This window comes from Somniosus microcephalus, chromosome 22, assembly GCF_052327205.1.
Source record: "Somniosus microcephalus isolate GS21.2 chromosome 22, FLI_Smic_1.0, whole genome shotgun sequence".
Taxonomy (NCBI): Eukaryota; Metazoa; Chordata; class Chondrichthyes; order Squaliformes; family Somniosidae; genus Somniosus; species Somniosus microcephalus.
The window spans coordinates 33,399,179-33,418,160 of NC_141008.1; the positions used below are offsets into that span (position 1 = coordinate 33,399,179).

General features: G+C 45.9%; 1 protein-coding gene across 1 annotated transcript in view; it reads right to left on the bottom strand.

Moving 5' to 3' along the window:
• Positions 1 to 17,287, bottom strand: part of LOC147102157 (eosinophil peroxidase-like) — a 46,040-nt gene extending 28,753 nt beyond the window's left edge. Inside the window, exons 1-7 of the mRNA XM_085965095.1 lie at positions 17,224 to 17,287; positions 16,511 to 16,604; positions 11,594 to 11,769; positions 11,170 to 11,302; positions 7,882 to 8,011; positions 6,575 to 6,781; positions 5,071 to 5,425 (exon numbers count right to left, since the gene is read on the bottom strand). Coding sequence (XP_085821221.1) covers positions 5,071 to 5,425; positions 6,575 to 6,781; positions 7,882 to 8,011; positions 11,170 to 11,302; positions 11,594 to 11,769; positions 16,511 to 16,604; positions 17,224 to 17,287 — 1,159 coding nt within the window. The remainder of the gene's footprint in view (positions 1 to 5,070; positions 5,426 to 6,574; positions 6,782 to 7,881; positions 8,012 to 11,169; positions 11,303 to 11,593; positions 11,770 to 16,510; positions 16,605 to 17,223) is intronic.
• Positions 17,288 to 18,982: the final 1,695 nt, after the last annotated feature.

Sequence of the window (18,982 nt, forward strand, 5' to 3'; positions counted from 1 at the left end):
CCCCTTGCAATAAAGGCCAACATTCCATTTGCCTTCCTGATTACTTGCTGTACCTGCATGTTAACTTTTTCTGTTTCATGCACAAGGACCCCCAGGTCCCTCTGTACTGCAGCATTTTGTAATCTCTCTCCATTTAAATAATATTTTTCTTTTTTATTTTTCTTACCAAAGTGAATAACCTCACACTTTCGCACATTATACTCCATCTGCCAAATTTTTGCCCACTCACTTAGCCTGTCTATATCCCTTTGCAGATTCTTTGTGCCCTCTTCACAACTTGCTTTCCCACCTATCATTGTATCATCAGCAAATTTGGTTACATTACACTCAGTCCCTTCATCCAAGCCATTAATATAGATTATAAACAGCTGAGTCCCCAGCACTGATCCCTGTGGCACCCCACTAGTTATCGTTTGCCAACCATGCATTGCAGCTTATACAGTATAGCGGCTCGTAGAATTGTAGGGGGCAAAATTGGATCTTGTTCCCGTTTACTGGGTGAAAAAGAGGGGGCACAGGGGATCAATTTCAAGGGCTTAACACGTGCGTCCAAATAGCATCAGAAACATGTCTGACACCATATTGGTTTGGGCACTGTAGAGGTGCTACTGACATCGGCCTAAAATAGGATGTTAGGCCCCATAAATATGCTAATAAGGGGTCTAATGTCTGTTTGAGGAGCCCTTTCCAAAATTGATCAACAACTAGTTGTTGCAGTTCTACAGTGGCCTAATCCTTAAAGGGTCAGCTGGAAGCCGCTGAAGCACAGGTAAGGTTATGGCTTCAATTTTTTAAAATGTGCCTTAATGTGGAGCCAAGAGGAATAGGAGTGCACCTCCTGCCTCCACAGCAATGCCACTGCCGGCCCCTGCTCGGATCCGCTCCCGATCGCCTCCACCGCCAAGACCTATCAGGGAGCCGCTGCCGGCATCGCCGATATTCATCCTCACTTCGCTGGCGAGATGGAGCTCTGCAACTGGCCTTATTAAAATGAGGCCTGAAGCTCAATATTGATCAGGCCTTGGGCCTATCTGTTCCGTTGAGAATCAATTTCCACCCCGTAGTATTATACAACAGACAGAGACACAGATGCATTTTGTTTGGTTTACAGCAGAGTGGTACATCCTGCTTCGATGTGGCACCTCAGTTGGATGGGGGTTAATCAAAGGTTTGAGTTAAGAATATGCAGATTCCAGGAGGTGTGGGTGAGGCTGCTTGTTGTAGTTCATGTGTGAATTGGAAAATTAACATAGAAACATAGAAGATAGGAGCAGGAGTAGGCCATTCGGCCTCTCGAGCCTGCTCCGCCATTCAATGCGATCATGGCTGATCATCCAAATTCAGTACCCTGTCCCTGCCTTCTCTCCATATCCCTTGATCCCTTTAGCCTTAAGAAATATATCCAACTCCTTCTTGAATATATTTAATGAATTGGCCTCACTGCCTTCTTTGGCAGAGAATTCCACAGGTTCACTACTCTCTGGATGAAGAAATTCCTCCTCATCTCTGTCCTAAATGGCTTACCCCTTATCCTTAGACTGTGACCCCTGGTTCTGGACTCCCCAACCATCGGGAACATCCTTCCAGCATCTAGTCTGTCTAGTCCTGTTCGAAACTTATAAGTTTCGATGAGATCCCCTCTCATTCTTCTAAATTCCAGCGAGTATAAGCCCAATCAACCCAATCTCTCCTCATACGTCATTCCTGCCATCCCAGGTATCAGCCTGGTGAATCTTCGCTGCACTCCTTCCATGGCAAGAACATCCTTCCTCAGATAAGGTGACCAAAACTGCACACAATACTCAAGGTGTGGTCTCACCAAGGCCCTGTACAACTGCAGCAAGACATCCTTGTTCCTGTACTCAAACCCTCTCGCTACGAAGGCCAACATACCATTTGCCTTCTTAACCGCCTGCTACACCTGCATGCTTACTTTCAGCAACTGGTGCACAAGGACGCCCAGGTCTCATTGCACTTCCCCTTCTCCCAATCTATTGCTATTCAGATAATAATCTGCCTTCCTGTTTTTGACACCAAAGTGGATAACCTCGCATTTATCCACGTTATATTGCATCTGCCATGCTTCTGCCCAATCACCCAACCTGTCCAAATCATATTGGAGTTTTTCGGCATCCTCCTCACAGCACACATGCCCACGCAGCTTTGTGTCATCTGCAAACTTGGAGATATCACATCTAGTTCCCTCGTCCAGATCATTAATATATATTGTGAATAGCTGGGGTCCAAGGACCGATTCCTGCGGTACCCCACTAGTCACTGCCTGCCACTCGGAAAAAGACCCGTTTATTCCAACTCTTTGCTTTCTGTCTGCCAACCAGTTCTCTATCCAAGTTAATACATTGCCCCCAATCCCATGTGCCTTAATTTTACACGCTAATCTCTTATGCGGGACCTTATCGAAAGCCTTTTCAAAATCCAAATACACCACATCCACTGGTTCTCCCTTATCTATTTTACCTGTTACATCCTCAAAAAATTCCAGGAGATTAGTCAAGCACGATTTACCTTTTGTAAAGCCATGTTGACTGTGCCCGATCCGGTCACTTTTTTCCAAGTGCTCTGCTATTACATCCTTTATAATGGACTCTAGCATTTTCCCCACTACCGATGTCAGGCTTACCGGTCTGTAATTCCCCGTTTTCTCTCTACCACCCTTTTTGAACAGTGGGGTAACATTAGCTACCCGCCAATCCATGGGTACTGTTCCAGAGTCTATCGAATTTTGGAAGATGACCAGCAATGCATCTACTATTTCTAGGGCCACTTCCTTAATACCCTAGGATGTAGATTATCAGGCCCTGGGGATTTATCGGCCCTCAATCCCATCAATTTCCCTAACACCATTTCCCTACAAATAATGATTTCTATCAGTTCTTCCCTTTCATTAGACCCTATGTTCCCCTACACCTTTGGGAGGTTATTTGTGTCCTCCTTTGTGAAGACAGAAGCAAAATATTTATTTAATTGGTCTTCCATTTCTTTGTTCCCCATTATAAATTCCCCTGATTCTGACTGCAAGGGACCTACACTTGACTTCACCAATCTTTTTCTCTTCACATATCTATAAAAGTTTTTACAGTCAGTTTTTATGTTCCCTGCAAGCTTACTGTCATACTCTATTTTCCCCTTCTTAATTAATCCCTTTGTCCTCCTTTGTTGGATCCTAAACTGCTCCCAATCCTCAGGTTTACTGCTTTTTCTGGCCAATTTATATGTCCTCTCCTTGGATCTTATGCTATCCCTAATTTCCCTTGTTAGCCACGGTTGAGTCACCTTTTTTGTTTTATTTTTATGCCAAACTGGGATGAACAAATTCTGTAGTTCATCCATGCGGTCTTTGAATGTTTGCCATTACCCATCCACTGTCAACCCTTTGAGTGACATTCCCCAATCAATCCTACCCAACTCGCACCTCATACCATCGTAGTCTCCTTTATTTAAATTCAGGACCCTAGTCTCTGAGTCAACTATTTCACTCTCCATCTTAATGAAGAATTCTATCATATTACGATCGCTCTGACCCAAGGGGCCTCACACAACAAGATTGCTAATTAATCCTTTCTCATTACATAATACCCAGTCTAAGATAGCCTGATCTCTAGTTCGTTCCTCGACATATTGGTCCAGGAAACCATCCCGTATACACTCCAGGAATTCCTCCTCCACAGTATTGTTACTAATTTAGTTAGCCTAATCTACAGGAAACTCTTTGGTATCCGGCACTGACGGGACCAGGATGGCGCCGGTTGATTAAAAATTCCGGATGACGGAGAGGGTTATCTACCGAGGCTATTTTTAACAAACAAAAGAGTCAGACTCCTGTTATTGAGGTGTTCGGACTTCTGTCAGTGCCAAGAAGCCGAGTAGTGGCAGTTTGGAGAACTACCCCCACTGACTAACTTAGCCACCGCGGGAGACTCAGACTCGGACTCGGCAACATTTCCGGTTATTGAGGCGTTTTCGGAGTATGAATTTTGCCGGTTAATAGAGAATTCCGGATATTTAGGTGCCGTTTAAACGAGAGTTTCCTGTATATGTAGATTAAAGTCACCCATGATAACTGCTGAGCCCTTATTGCACGCTTCTCTAATTTCCCGTTTAATGCCATCCCCGACCTCCGCATTACTGTTTGGAGGTCTATATACCACTCCCACTAACGTTTTCTGCCCCTTGGTATTTCTCAGTTCTACCCATACAGATTCCACATCATCAGAGCTAATATCCTTCCTTTCAATTGTGTTAATCCCCTCTTTAACCAGCAATGCTACCCCACCTCCTTTTCCTTTCTGCCTATCTTTCCTGAATATTGAATACCCCGGATGTTGAGTTCCCAGCCTTGGCCACCCAGGAGCCATGTTTCCGTAATCCCAATCATATCATATTCGTTTACCTCTATTTGTGCAGCAAATGTCTTTGCAATGTGAGAAATGTTATGTGTGGATAGACCAGCAACAGTCAATGAGATGGAATGCCACAAGGAATTTCTTTAGCTGAATGTCATTTTTCTGTTTGACCTAATAAGAAATGATTTTACAGAGATGATCTAGGGCTCAGCTTACTTTGTTATAAAATCTGATTCGTTCCTGCTTACATGGCTGTACAATCTGATTGGTTGAAGTCTCTGACTCTCTGCACGATCCCTCGAAGAAATGACAGTACAGTGCTACACAGTGGCCCTGAAATTACACAGGACTTCCTGAGAAACAGCATTAAACAGCTGAAAACAGAGTTATAGTGAGAGACCGGTAGGATGACCGTAGAATTTAGGGGACAATAGCCTAGAAATTGGCCCGCCTCTTTTTCTGCCTTGGTCAATATGGCAGCTGGCGCGCTTCCAGCACGGAATGTTCACTCAGCCTGCCGCATTGGATGCTTTGGCACCCGTTTTAAGCCTGTCAACCAATTTCTCGGCCAATATCCCCTAACACCTTTCAATCTAAATTCCTTGGATGTGTGTTAAACAATTGCAGGGGTGCAGCTGTGCATGTGAAAGAATGACCCGTATGAAGGTGGAATGTGACAGGATTTCTTTATCCAGCCTTTACTCACCAGCGATAAAACATGGAGTTGAATCTTGACTGGTGACACAGCTTTCCCCCATTCTTCCACAAAGGTTGCTTGAAATATTGTTAAATGGTAAATATTCTAGTCCATTGTCAGCGAATTTCTCATTGACAGCCAACTGGCCAAGCTCGTTGGTGAGGTTTCTGAGTTTGTTGGCCAGACACTCTGTGCTGCCATAGACTTCATTCACATCGAGGAAAGTGGTGACAGAGTTGATCTGCTGACGAGTGTTAACATCACCAAACAATGAGCCGAGCTCACCACTGCCACACGCCGGAGCCGATCGGAAGAAAGGCAAGCACGTCTTAGTATCCTTGATCCTGGGGTCACCTGGAGGTATCTGTCAGTAAGGGTCCAGAACACAGTTAGAAATAGTTAGTCACAAACGGTTCTACAAACACTAACAGGAGAAAGATAAAGAAGATTGAGGTTCGTCAGGTTAGTGGTGAGTTAGCTGGTTAGACTGTAAACTGGTTGCGGAGTAGAGCACAGAGTGTGGTGGTAAATGGAAGAAGCTCTGTCTGCAGTCAGTGGGCGAGAAATTCAGCCACACAGCACCGGTTTTTCAGGTGCTAAGCCCCAATATGTCGAGCAGAAAGTGCGTTAATTACAACCCGGATGAGCACTGCCCGCCGTATTAATAAAGGCTCAAAAAAACGGTGTGTAGAGCAAAGTTCCCTCTATTTCTTTAGGTGTGCAGTCCCTTCAAATCTGCTGTGCAGTATTTTTCCAGTGGCAGCAGCTGGTATGCGGTCTGCAGGGGCCCTCCTGCATGGCCGCGCCCCTTAGGGTAGTGTCCACACCTGAAACAGATGTTAGACCCTCTGCATATGTAATTCAAGGGCCCGGCGCCTGTTTGATGCTCCCACTGTACAATTAGTTTTCCCTGAGGCAGCTGGCGCCAGCTTCACTCTGGAAAACCAGGCCTACAAGCGGCCTATCAGGCTGTGTTTAAAGGGACCGGCTGTTAAGCCGCAAAACAAGGTAAGTTTTTTAAACATACTTACCTGAATGTGGAACCAGGAGAAGCACGGGTGCTCCTCCCGATCCCACGTTCAAAGATCGCTGGCCACTGACGAACACCGATGTCCCCCCACCAATCACTGCCGATCCCCACAGCTCTCCCCTCCCGATGAACCCCGAGTCAATCGGAGCCCCATCCACCAGCTCAGGTGGATGTAAAAGATTCAATGGGATCATCTTGATAAGAACTGGGAGTTTTCTTGGTGTCCTGAGAGGACGCTGTAAATTAGCTCCCTCTTCCTTAACCACATAAGAGGAATTTTTAGCCTATCCTGGGGAACACAATCCCTCAATCAACAGCGACTAAAACAGATCATTTGGTCGCTTATTAATCTCTTGCTTGTGGGACCTTTTCGTACACTAGCATATGGATAGATTGTTTATCCAGGATTTCTTTCGTACTATCTGGGGCACAACATCAAAAACTCAAACATTATGTCAGAATGAAACAGAATGGAGGTCTCACCTTAATTGGGAAACAAGGACTTTTCTGAACACAAGTTGTTTCACAGTTGATGCCATCGTTGAAGGTTTGGAGGCTGCCAGATATCGGGGTCAAAGTCATGTCGTGATCAATCCACTGACCCCACTGCATAAACAAATGACTTGTTTCTGAATCCAAGGACACGTTTTCATTGGGTGTTCTCAGGATTTTGTTGGATACCTCTCGGACCTGGAGCAGAAGTGTAAAGCATCCATTACATGAAAACAAGACAAGGCTGACCCATCTTTGCTGCACTCTCGCCTCCTCTTCTGTGACATGTTAGCACTAAGGGGGCACGCAAGGCTGAAGACATCAGAACACCACAAAGAAGAGTGCAGCTCCAGAAATACCCAATAGGAGATGGGATGTTTTTTATCCTATCACACCACTGGGCCATTTCATAGACCAATCAGCATTGTAGCCTTTCCAAGTGAGGCTGCCAACTTACAGCCAATTAGCACCACATTAAGGAGCAGGTTTGTGCTGTGCCGCACCCACTAGGAACTGGGTTAACTCTGTACAAAGATAACCCATAAAGGAATGATATAGAATGAAAAGAGAGCAGAGAGCTTCATCCTATCTGACTGGGCTGGGTTTAACGCTGGGTGAAAGGACACTGTACTAATGCACCTCACTGCCAGTCCCCAGTATCGTGGGGTTCAGTACAGTTCACAGCTAATCAGGAACCTCCTTTCTCACTACAGTGAATCCGATTTGTTTGTAAGAACATAAGAAATAGGAGCAGGAGTAGATCATACAGCACCTTGAGTCTGCTCCGCCATTCAATATGATCATGGTTGATCATTGACCTGAACTTCACTTTCCTGCCCAATCTTCATATCCCTTGATTCCCTTAGAGCCCAAAAGTCTATCGATCTCATCCTTCAATATTCTCAACCACTGAGCGTCCACAGCCCTCTGGGGTAGAGAATTCCAAAGATTCAAACCCTCTCTGTGATGAAATTTCTCCTCGTTTCAGTCCTAAATATCTGACCCCTTATACTGAATCTATGCCCCCTTGTTCTAGACTGTCCAGCCAGGGGAACCAGCCTCTCAGCATCTACCCTGTCAAGTCCTCTCAAAATCTTATATGTTTCATTGAGGTCCCCTCTCATTCTTCTAAACTCCAGAGAGTCTAGGCCCAATCTACTCAATCTCTCCTCATAGGACAACCCTCTGATCCCAGGAACCGATTGAGTGAACTTTCATTGTGTCGCCTCTAAGGCAAGTATATCCTTCCTTTGGTAAGGAGACCAAAACTTTTTTCTGTCTGATGTGTGAACAGTTACCAGTGGCAGACGGAATCCAGAATGTAATTTTCTTGGAGTCCAGCCCAGTGGAATTGAAATTCCATCCTCATAGTGAGCTGGGAGCCATCGGGTGAACGGTGTGTTGGACGCTCCCAGGCGAGGCTTCCTCCTGGAAATCAGGAAAACAAAACATTGATTTCTTTTCCCCCAATGCACTCGATCTAAAAATATAACTCAGTCTGAATAAAACTCACACAGTGGCATTTCCATAAGCGCAGGACTGACAGTAACATTTGAATTTCAGCTTCACAAATGGCAGCTGGAAGCTTTCTGCAGGAGGTTTCCCTTCCACTTAACTTAATTAACAAAAGTGGCATTAATTAAAATTCAGAAATAATTATTACCCCTGGTGCAAACACCCTGGGGCTAATCTTCAATTTGGGCACCTTATTTTGCTTTTCATTGACTTCAATGGAAAGGAGGATCGGGCAGGGTGTATAACAGGAGACCGATCTGCAACTGCTCGTTTTCCACCCGCGCCCCAAGCTGATGCTTAAGACAGTAACAGATATGAGCCTCGACCAAATGTAGCTGATGACCTTTGTATGTAACTTCAACTCATTTATTGGTTTTCTGAGCTATTAAAATTCCCAAATATTGAGAAAGCTTCGACAGCCAATTGGATTTTTATTCTTCTTGAGAACCCCAAGTGAAGGACCAAGGCCCGTAGGGACCGCTCCCTCCGAGACACCCTAGTCCACCCCTCTATCACCCCAAACAGCCCTTCCCCTTCGCCTGGCACCTTCCCGTGCAAGCGCAGGAGATGTAACACCTGCCCCTATACCTCCCCTCTTCCCACTGTCCAGGGCCCCAAACACCCCTTCCAGGTGAAACAGCGATTTACTTGTACTTCTTGCAATCCAGTATACTGTATTCGCTGCTCACGATGCGGTCTCCTCTACATTGGGGAGACCAAATGCAGATTGGGTGACCGCTTTGCGGAACACCTCCGTTCAGTCCGTAAGGGTGACCCCGAGCTTCCGGTCGCCTGTCATTTTAATTCACCGCTCCATTCCCACTCGGACCTCACCGTCCTTGGCCTCTTGTATTGTTCCACGGAAGCTCAACGTAAACTCTAGGAACAGCACCTCATCTTCCGATTAGGCACTTTGCAGCCTTCCGGACTCAATATCGAGTTCAACAATTTCAGATCATAACCTCAGCCCCTATTACATTTTTACCTATATTTCTTTTCCACCCCTTTGTTTTGGGTCTTCCTTTCCCCCCCCCCCCTTTCCTTTTGTTACTCTCTCCCACCTGGCAGCTGTCTCCTATCCTGCCAGTACACTTCACACCTAATCTCAGCTGTCTGTTGTCTCCACTGGCCTATTACCATCTCATCTGGTTTCGAATACCTTTTATTGTCTCTTTTACTTCTTTTGTTCGATCGCAGCCCTGCCTTCGATCTATTTTCTTTTCTTTCCAGTTTTGAAGAAGGGTTTCGACCCGAAACGTCAACTCAAATTTCTCTCCACGGATGTTGCCTGACCTGCTGAGTTTTTCCAGCATTTTCTGTTGTTATTTCCCATAAGACAGTGTTCACCAAGGGTGAAAAGAATAGGAAAGAGGATAAGATGAATCAAGAAGTTGCCATCTACTGATGCCAAACTTGGATTTGAAAAGCCTGCAGATTATATAAAAAGGAGAAAAGTAAGGGATTCTATAATTGTGAGGGCGGAAAGAGACGATGTTAGAGTAAGTGACAGTCTGGAATTCAACACAGTGAGGATGTAGGAGGAAGGATGGTGTAGGGTGATGTATTTGGAGCTCGGAAAGAACAAGAGGAAAGGTTAAAGGAATGCTGACCATTGTACTGATAAAACAAAAAAGGCTGAAAAGGTTGTGAGACAGACAGAGGTTCAAAACTAGCAGCGAGGGAAGGAACACCAATCAGATGACAATCTTTTCCTTTTTTAATATCCAGGAGTGTGAAAGTTGCTGGAGGAGCTTTCCCAAATAGGTTAGAATTCTTATCTTGCAGACTTGGGTTTTAATCAAAGTTAAGAATTGTTGAGGTAAAAATAACTGTTTGGCACAAAAGTGGACGCCATGCTTTGTAAAAGCAGCTTCAGCAATGGAGGAAATGTCAGACTTCCATCTGAGATCAGAGGAGATAGCGAGGTCAAGTTTTTTAATCAAATCTTCCATCATTTGGGTGCTTGGTTGGTTTTTAGGTGCTGGGGCTCATCCTACCTTCATTAGGACCCAGGCCCATCCTTTGTTCATTATTTAGGACTCAGACCAACCTTCATTTGTGTCTGGAAGCCTGATCCAATCATATTGTCCCTTATTTTCCGATCCTTACGGGTGTGTATGAGCTGTGTACACATCCGTAGGGAACTCGCAAGTGCCGGTTTTAGGCATGCGCTGAAAAACGGCATTTCCAATCTGTCAAGAATCCTCTTCACAGATCCTCCGTCTGCCCTGGAGAAGGGCCTCTGCGGGTGGAGAGTTCCGCTTTCTGCAGAACCTCCGCCCGCTGAAATCCCTTAAAAATCTTACACCTGGTAAAAGCAGGTGTAAGACCTGCTTTTACCAGCATAAGAGTTTAAAAAAGTAAAAAAATGTTTTTCGCTCATTAATAATTTAAAAATACTTTAAAAAAAAAAGGTAAGTTTATTTTTAACCCCGTAAAAAACTTTAATTTTTTTCCCAAAAATTATAGTTTTGTTTAAAATATTTAATTTAATGTAATTTTAACTAATTTTAAAAACGTGATTTTAAAAAAAATTAATATTTTGATGTGTTTTTGGGGTGATCTCCATTCATACTTTTGACAGGTCTATCTGTCAAGTGTATGAAGGGAGATTCCCTTCTCCCATTGGCTCCCCATGGCCCACGTGATCCCAGGGATGTTTGTGAACCGCCTGCGCCCCTGGGATACGTGGGCCCTGCGCATTTCGTCGTGGAGAGGCCCAGGAGTGGAAGTGTCCGCACCTCGGGAGCCCTCAGGTAAGGGCGGCGATTTTTTCCAGATCGGAGGCCTTCGCACGCAGGAAGCCTCTGATTGGAAAATATGGGCCAATGATATAAAGATGTTGACAATGTCACACAGAGACTGAAACATACTCACTTTATTATTCAGAAGTGCCCTTATGGATTTTTTTCACTGGATTCTTCAAACAAAATTGACTGAATTCTTGTGGACACGGCCCACACTTTACCATTAATAAATATTAATCAGAACGAAGATTTAATGAATGGCTATATTTGCTTAGCTGTTAATCACTGAAGTAGACAGTGCTCACCAGCCCCGTCAGTTCCTACCTGTTGTTGCACTCGGAGGTGAAGGTCCTATATCGGTTTGACCAACAGTCGTCTTTACAGACTGGGGGCTGACGTATGGCTAGACAGCCTGTGACATGTGCAATGGTGTCCAGGTCACTTGCTGTTAACAAATCTGCAGGACACATACACTCATTATCAGTTCCTATCACTGATAAATTCACACACATGTTGAACCAGTTCAACAACAATCTCACTTTCTGTTACAGCAGGACCAACAACAGCTATAGTTTGTGAATGGAACTTATCTTCATTTGTCTCAGCTTGTTACACATCTGCAAAGTCACAGCAATGTCCAGGACCAACCTATCTGAGAAAGAGCTCGGTGATAATAAGACAAGGAGACCGGGCTGACAAAAGCAGTAAGTGTTTCCTCTGGATTTCCCTCATCTGTTTCTAAACTGACCTGATGCATTCAGTGAGCGTTTGTGGATTCGGTGGACATTGTGTTGGATGAGGCTCAGTGCAGTTTCCATGTACTCCGCAGATCGCACTGCAATCCTGGTCTCTGCCATAGGGTGCTTGAAGAAGCGCAGTAGGTCACATGGGGTCAAGGATCTTTTGCTCAGCCGCTCTTTTTGGCTGGAAGAGGATAGGCTCAGATTAGATGGAAATACCAGTCAGAATTCAGTTCATGAATATAAACTCAAGATACACTGACAGCGTGTTACAATAAACAGCTCAGTGATACAGGCCCCACACACCGATCAATGACTTAGATGAGGGGAAAGTACTGGCTGACGATACAAAGCTAGGTGGGGAAGTAAGCTGCGAAGAGGATGCAAAGAGGCTGCAAAGGGTTAAGTGAATTTTTTTTATTCGTTTATGGGATTAGGGCATCGCTGGCAATGCCAGAATTTATTACCCATCCCTAATTGCCCTTGAGAAGGTGGTGGTGGGCCGCCTTCTTGAACCGCTGCAGTCCTTGTGCTGAAGGTACTCCCACAGTGCTGTTAGGGAGGGAGTTCCAGGATTTGGAACCAGCGACGATGAAGGTGTGAAGGAATAAGCCATAAAACCTATTCCGAAAAATACACCATTCTATGAAAGAATTTTGGCCTTATTGAAACATGACAAACTGGGTCTGGAAATCTAGAAAGCTAACTATGGAAAAGCTGTGATAGCATTCCAGCTATAGAGATAAGATAGTTATTGACACTGAATCAATGGGGCAGAAATTCCTCCCCAAACGCGTGAGTACGGAAGGGGCACTCACGCGTCTGGCCGGAGGAAGTGCCGTTTTTCAGCATGCACAGCGCATGCGCTGAAAACCGGCATTTCCTCTCCTCTCACCCAAGAGTTGAAGAGGCTAGCGCGTGCGCTGTAGGGGGCAGCGCGTGCGTCTTGGATTTCCTCTGTTTTGGGGGATTTGCGCATGTCTAAAGGCCTCCGGTCTTTACGCTTGTAAAAAGCACACGTAATTATTTATTTTTACAGTTAAGTGGTGTTTTAGCGCAATTTAGAATTGTTTTTTCCACAGGTTTATTATTTTAAAGAATCTACAATAAGGTAAGTTTAGTTTTAGACCCTTTTTATTAAAAATTTATTTTTTTCAAAAAAAAAAATGATTGTTTAAATTATTTTTTTAAACTTATTTATAATTAATTTAATGATTGGGATGTTTTTTAAAATTTTATTTAAAGTTTAAGTAGTGTTTTGGGGTGCAGTACTTCTCATGAGTTTGACAGTTCTTACTCTGAAACTTATGAATGAAGTTTCCCCTCCCCTGATTGGCTGAACAGTGCTCACCTGATCCCAGCCGGCACATCGCACTAACTACGCCGCTGGGTCAGGTTAGCACAGCGCGCTGACATCAGAACCTGGCCACTGACAGGAAATCCACTGCGGGCCAGGTTTCAGATGTCGGCGCGCAGGGTGAGCGCACATCGGGGGCTTGCACGCGCGGCAAGCCCCCGACACCAAGTTCTGGGCCATTAAACTTATTGAAAGAGAAGGTTAAAGGCTCCTGACAGTCTGAACCTTTCGGAATCAAATAATGGTTCACCCTGTACAAGGTGTTCTAATTTACACTTCGTAAAGAAGCACAAACATCTGCCTTAGTAAAAATGACATCAAATAAAACGCACCTGCTGTTACACCGTTTTTTATGGTAAACTTAGAACACCTAGAGATGAGACATGGGGGGGAGAAATTGGGCAAGTAGCGCCACCTGTTAGCGCCTAAAGAGGCAGTCAGTGGCTGTAGCGCCACTGGCTGCGTCTCCCGCGATATTCAGTAGGGGCGCTAATGGTGGCGTTAGGCATTTGCGCTGCGCCGCCACCGATGACGTCACCGGTGTGCGCAGCGCCCCATTCGTGCCCCGTTCACGATATTTGGTAGCGAACGCCGCAGTTGCGCCGTTCGCTACCCGCGCCCGGTTCACGGGGCCTTACTGTGCTGGCAGCGGCGCAAGTTAAGGTGGAGGTGTGGGGCGGACGCTTTTTCAGCGGCCGCCTGCCAGCACCTCCGTCCCCGGCCTCCTAACCCCCCCCCCGCGGCATTGCCGGCTGTTTCCCGAGAGCCCGGCACTTCTCCTTGGTGCCGGGCTCATTTGCCAGCACTCGCGAGCGGGGATCGCGCTGTTGCAGGCACCTCCCCCTTAACAGTGGGAGGAAGGCCTGCAGTACCGCAGCGTGCTGTGCCGCAGTGTGTGGCGCTGTGGCACGTTGTGCTGCGATAATCAGTTTCAGCGCCCTAAGAGGGACGCGGAGCGCCTCAAGCCTCGCCCCGTGTCCCTCGAGCGGCACTGAAACTGAATTTCTGGCGATCGGTATTACTCCGATCGCTGCGCTAAATCCTGCGCTCAGGCAACTTTTGCGCCACTTTGGCGCCCCAACCCAATTTCTAGGCCATGATTCTGTAATACTACCAGCTGAGGTGACTAAGAATTGCAGAAGTCAGCAGAAAAATGACTAGAGATAATTAGTTTACATCAGCAGAAAACCTTAAAGGAAATAACACTGGAAAAGGGTATAAATATTGAACTCTCAAATGGGATAGTAGACTTGCTGTAAAGCGGCAAAGCGATTCTCAGCTTCAGAGGCAGCTCTGTAAGTCTACAACTCTTTGTACCTCGGGGATCAAAGGTACTGTATTTGATTTTGGTGGATATCCTGTAGAAAACTAAGAACTGTAAAACTATAGTGAAGTTAAGATTTGAGAGTAGGTTCTCTGATAATAGATTTGTAAGCTTCTCTTTTTGGAACTGTTAATGTTGTGATTGACTCACCAACTGTAAATTACATGTCGCTTCTTTAATAAATCTATATATTTTTAGAATTGTCTGTATCAAACTCGCGAACTCAATCTCTGTACACTCTTTGGTGAGGAGTTGCAAAATTCTGGGGGAGTTTTCCAGACCCTCAAAATATTGGGAATGTTACAGTCTAGCTAAACTTATTAAAAGTGCTATCTGGAGGATGGTAACATTTTCAGGTTGTTCCTTTCCTTTAAGGAGAGATAGTCCGGACCTTTAGGCCCATTTAAGCGTCTTTAGGATTCGGCTACCTCAAACTTTAGTTGAAAGTGAACGTCTGAGGAATACGCCTGATCTGGGGTAGCCCTAAATAGGTGAGACTGAACGTGCTGAAATCCCAGCCAGGATCGGGGGGATGTCGGGGCTCAGGATCAGGGGGAGGGCGGGGTCAGGATCGGGGGGAGGTCGGGTGTCAGGTTCGGGGGGAGGTCGGGGGGTCAGGGTCGGGGGAGGTCGGGGGTCAGGGTCGGGGGGAGGTCTGTGGTCAGGATCGGGGGAGGTCGGGGTCAGGGTCGGGGGAGGTCGGGGGTCAGGGTTGGGGGGAGGTCTGGGGTCAGGATCGGGGGAGGTCGGGGTCAGGGTCGGGGAGAGGGCGGGGGTCAGGATCGGGGGGAGGTCAGGGTCAGGATCCAGGGGTCCTGGAGGTTGGGACCAGGATCGAGGGGTGGGATAAATCGGAGAGGGCCTGGAGATCAGAGTCGGGAGGGAGGTCAGAGATGATAATGTTGAGTTCTTACCTTTTTTTAATTCGGCTCTGTTTAGCGTTTGTTTTCCCGGAGGCGGTCAGCGCTGGCGCTGGCTGGTTCAGGCGCAAGCCAAATTTGTGAGAGGGAGCAGAAGCAAGCGTTATGCCCTTTATTTGAATATGTTAATGGCTTAACGCCTTCTTCACACGAAGGTAAACAATGCCTCTTTTTCTCACCCTCATCATTCGGGCGTCTGGTGTGGCCTGCAGTGGCAGTTGGCAAAAACGAGGCGGACGCCATCTTTTTTACAAAACCGGTCTTAACAGCCGGCACTAAGGTGCCGACTTTCATGCCCTTGTCATGTTCGTCTATATTGCAAGGGGATTGGAGTAAAGAGTAAGGAATTCTTGCTGCAATTATATAGGGCTTTGGTGAGACCACGCCTGGAGAACTGTGTACAGTTTTGGTCACGTTCCCTAAGGAAGGATATATTTGCTTTAGAGCGGGGGGTGTAACGAAGGTTCACTAGATTGATTCTTGGGTGGAGCAGGCTGTCCAATGAGGAGATATTGAGAAGAATGGGCCTTTATACTATGGATTTTAAAAGAATGAGAGGTGATCCATTGAAACGTATAAAATTCTGAGTTGAGGAGAAATTTCTGCACAAAGAGGGTGGTGACACTTTGGAATTCTCTACCCCAGAGGGTTGTGGATGCTCAGTCGTTGAGTATATTCGATAGATTTTTGGGCACTAAGAGAATTAAGTGATTTGAGGATAGGGCAGGAAAGTGGAGTTGATGTAGAAGATCAGCCATGATCTTGTTGAATGGTGGAGCAGGCTCGAGGGGCTGTATGGCCTATTCCTGCTCCTACTGATGAACAACTCCACAGCACGAGGCACACATAAGGAAATATGTGCCTGGGATTTCCACAGGGGGTTCTCCATTTACACTGTAAACAGCAAACAGTCCATCTAAAAAGAGTCTCTACCAACCACAGCAAACAGAACTCATGATGGAAACTACAGCAAAGTCTCCCGATAAAAGCTGGGTTATTTCCCCCACTGCAATATCAGTGATCCATCCTGGGACCCTCCTGGTCTGGATGGTTTAAACCACACAATGCAGAGAAAGACTCTAAGGAGCTTATGCTCTGCAAATCTCCCCAACTCTGTGACAGTGCTCCTTTAATTTTGTTACCATATTAGTATAAAGTGAAGGACCTTAACAGTGCACCTGACCAGGTCTTCTAATGAACTAACACAAAGCACAAGCTGTTCTCCTCATTCTGAATGTGATAGTCCTTATTTTACAGTAATTCAAGGAGCTGAGCCCTTCATGAAACTCGCAGTCTGACAATGTTAGAGAAATAAAGAACCTACCCATCTCTGGTCTCTTTATACGCTTTGTTCACCAGTTCAATGGCTTCACGAACAGCTGCCTGTACGAACGGACTGCCCAGGGGTTTCTCATCATCTACAACAGAAACACAACTTTGAGCCACGCATCCTGAGAAAGGCCAAGTGGCTTCAAACGGGCATTTACTTTAGATTGAGGCAGATGTGTAAATGGAGTCAAGAGACACAGAGATGGATTTCTGGAGATAGAAGGGATTGAAGGATTGAGTGAGAAGGAGATTATGTGGAGCTGATCTGTTAAAGAGGTGACTAACTGCCTTTTACTCTTCTGAAATGTTCTTCCTTATGTACAGGGTTGGAAAATGAGACAATACAACTGGGGGGCAAGTGTCAAGAAAATAGAAGAGGACATCTTAAGACATTATAGGCAGACAGACAGGAGTGGCAGTGGCAGAGAGTTAATTAAGGTGACACAGTTAATTTATAAAGATTGAGCTAGATCCATCATTGGTAGTCTGAGCTTCAAGCACTTTCTGAAAGTATTGCAATGCCCTTACACTCAATAAATATTTGTTTAAGGGGAAATGTCATAGTTTGCAAAACTAAACAAGCTCTTCTGTGTTTCACTTAACAGGGGGTGCCTGGCAGGAAGAGGCCAGCCACTTCAATGACATCCAAACACATCCAGATCCACCAGCCTCTACCACTTGTTTACCAACTCTGTCATGGCATCTTACCTGTGCAAGCTTCAGCCTGGAGACACCCACTTGGGAGGAAGTAGTTAGTGGGCAGGATTTTCATTGGGCCGTGGAGGCGGGATTGGAGGTGTGTGGGGGGTTAAAATCCCGAAATTGGTGGGCACAAACCCATCCCACCCCCAACCCGCCGCCATGCCAGTTTCAAAGGAGGCGGGCACCCGAACCGCACTGGGACCCGCCTCCCCGAGGCGGGAAGGGGATTAGTGCCAATTAACTGCCTGTTAACAGGTAGTTAACAGGCAGTTTTTAGCCTAATCCCTATTTTTATTCTTGAAGTGTGAGATTCCCGACGGCTCCAAACCACGCCAAGTTAGTGAGGCGGACCGTCGGGCTGAAGGGCTTGGAGGGGTCGAGATGTCCGGTGTTCAGGTGAGTGATGGGTGCATGAGTGCAGAGGTAAGTGTGTTTGGTGTGTTTAAAGTGTTTAAAGAAGTTTTACTTACCTTTACAGCCTTCCTTCCTTCAGGTCTCGGGAGTCCCTCATCTCACCGGCACAGAAAGCAGAATGGCCACGATCTGTCAATAATTGCAGCATTCAGCTTTCTGTTCCAGAGAGATCTCTAAATCATCCTGAGAGGAAGGAATTAAATTAGAGCACAGATTGTCAGTGTTTGACAGCTTCAAACAGCTGTGAAATGCTGATATTTCATCTGTCAAAAGGATTTGACAGATGAAATATCAATCTGTGATGTCATCTGTCGCCGGGTGGCCCTTAATTGGCCTGCTGAGCCCGCTGGGCAGGCTCAACAAGGTCAATCAAGTCAAAATTGCGTGGGTTGGCTACAACTCCATGGAGGCGGGACTACCACCCTGAAAGTTGTAGTTCTGCCTCCTATCCGTTTCCTCAATGAAAATCCAGCCCAGTGAGTCCGAAGGGGTGACACTGGGCAAAGCACTGAATGTTAGTTAGAATGAGAACCTGGGAATGGAAGAGTGTCGTTCCTCCATGGAGTGTGAAGAAATAATTGCTGATACTGAGGAGCCTAGGGACCCAGATCTGAGGTGCTCTGCATAGGCTGTCAATTCCTCCTTGCAAATGTAGGAACTCTTCCAGTTTGTAGGAATAGATAGATCTCTCTCTTTGTTGTTCTGGTTCTAGTGGGAAGAAATTATTCGTGCAGTCCTCCTTACCCTCTTGATGCAATGGTGAGCATCTGCCTGGCTAATAAGGCAAATTACCAGATGCTGACTGGAAGGAACCAATTGCAAAGTAATTCAACTGGTGACTTTGACTGGTGCAGGCAGTGCCATTCTCCTGATGGAAATGAGATGCAGGTCTTCAGACAGCAGATGACATGCTTCCCCATTAGCCTCTGCATAAAGCACAACCTTCTGAAGTGCAGGTAGGGAAAAGATATCTCCTGTGCTTTCTCATTCTAAGACCGTACAATCTAGGTACTTCCATGTTCTCATAATTTTCCTCTTAAGATTACAAGAACAGAAGGCGGGGAATCTTGCTGGCGCTCAGGGGGCGGGATTGGAGGCGGGACCGCTGGCAAAATTTCAAAGATTGACAGTGGGTCGGAAACCCACTGTCAACCTGCCTTCAAACTGTTGAGTCTGAGTGTCCCAGATATGCTTATTCTAAATCACTGGACACAGACAACAAGAATAACTAAAACAGGTCTTTACTAATCGAAGGTCAGGGCTGAACTGCTTAGCAAATTACTACACAGAGTTATTATACCGGTGTGGTCACCACCGGTACTACAATATACAGTAGCCAAGAGAAAGTAGT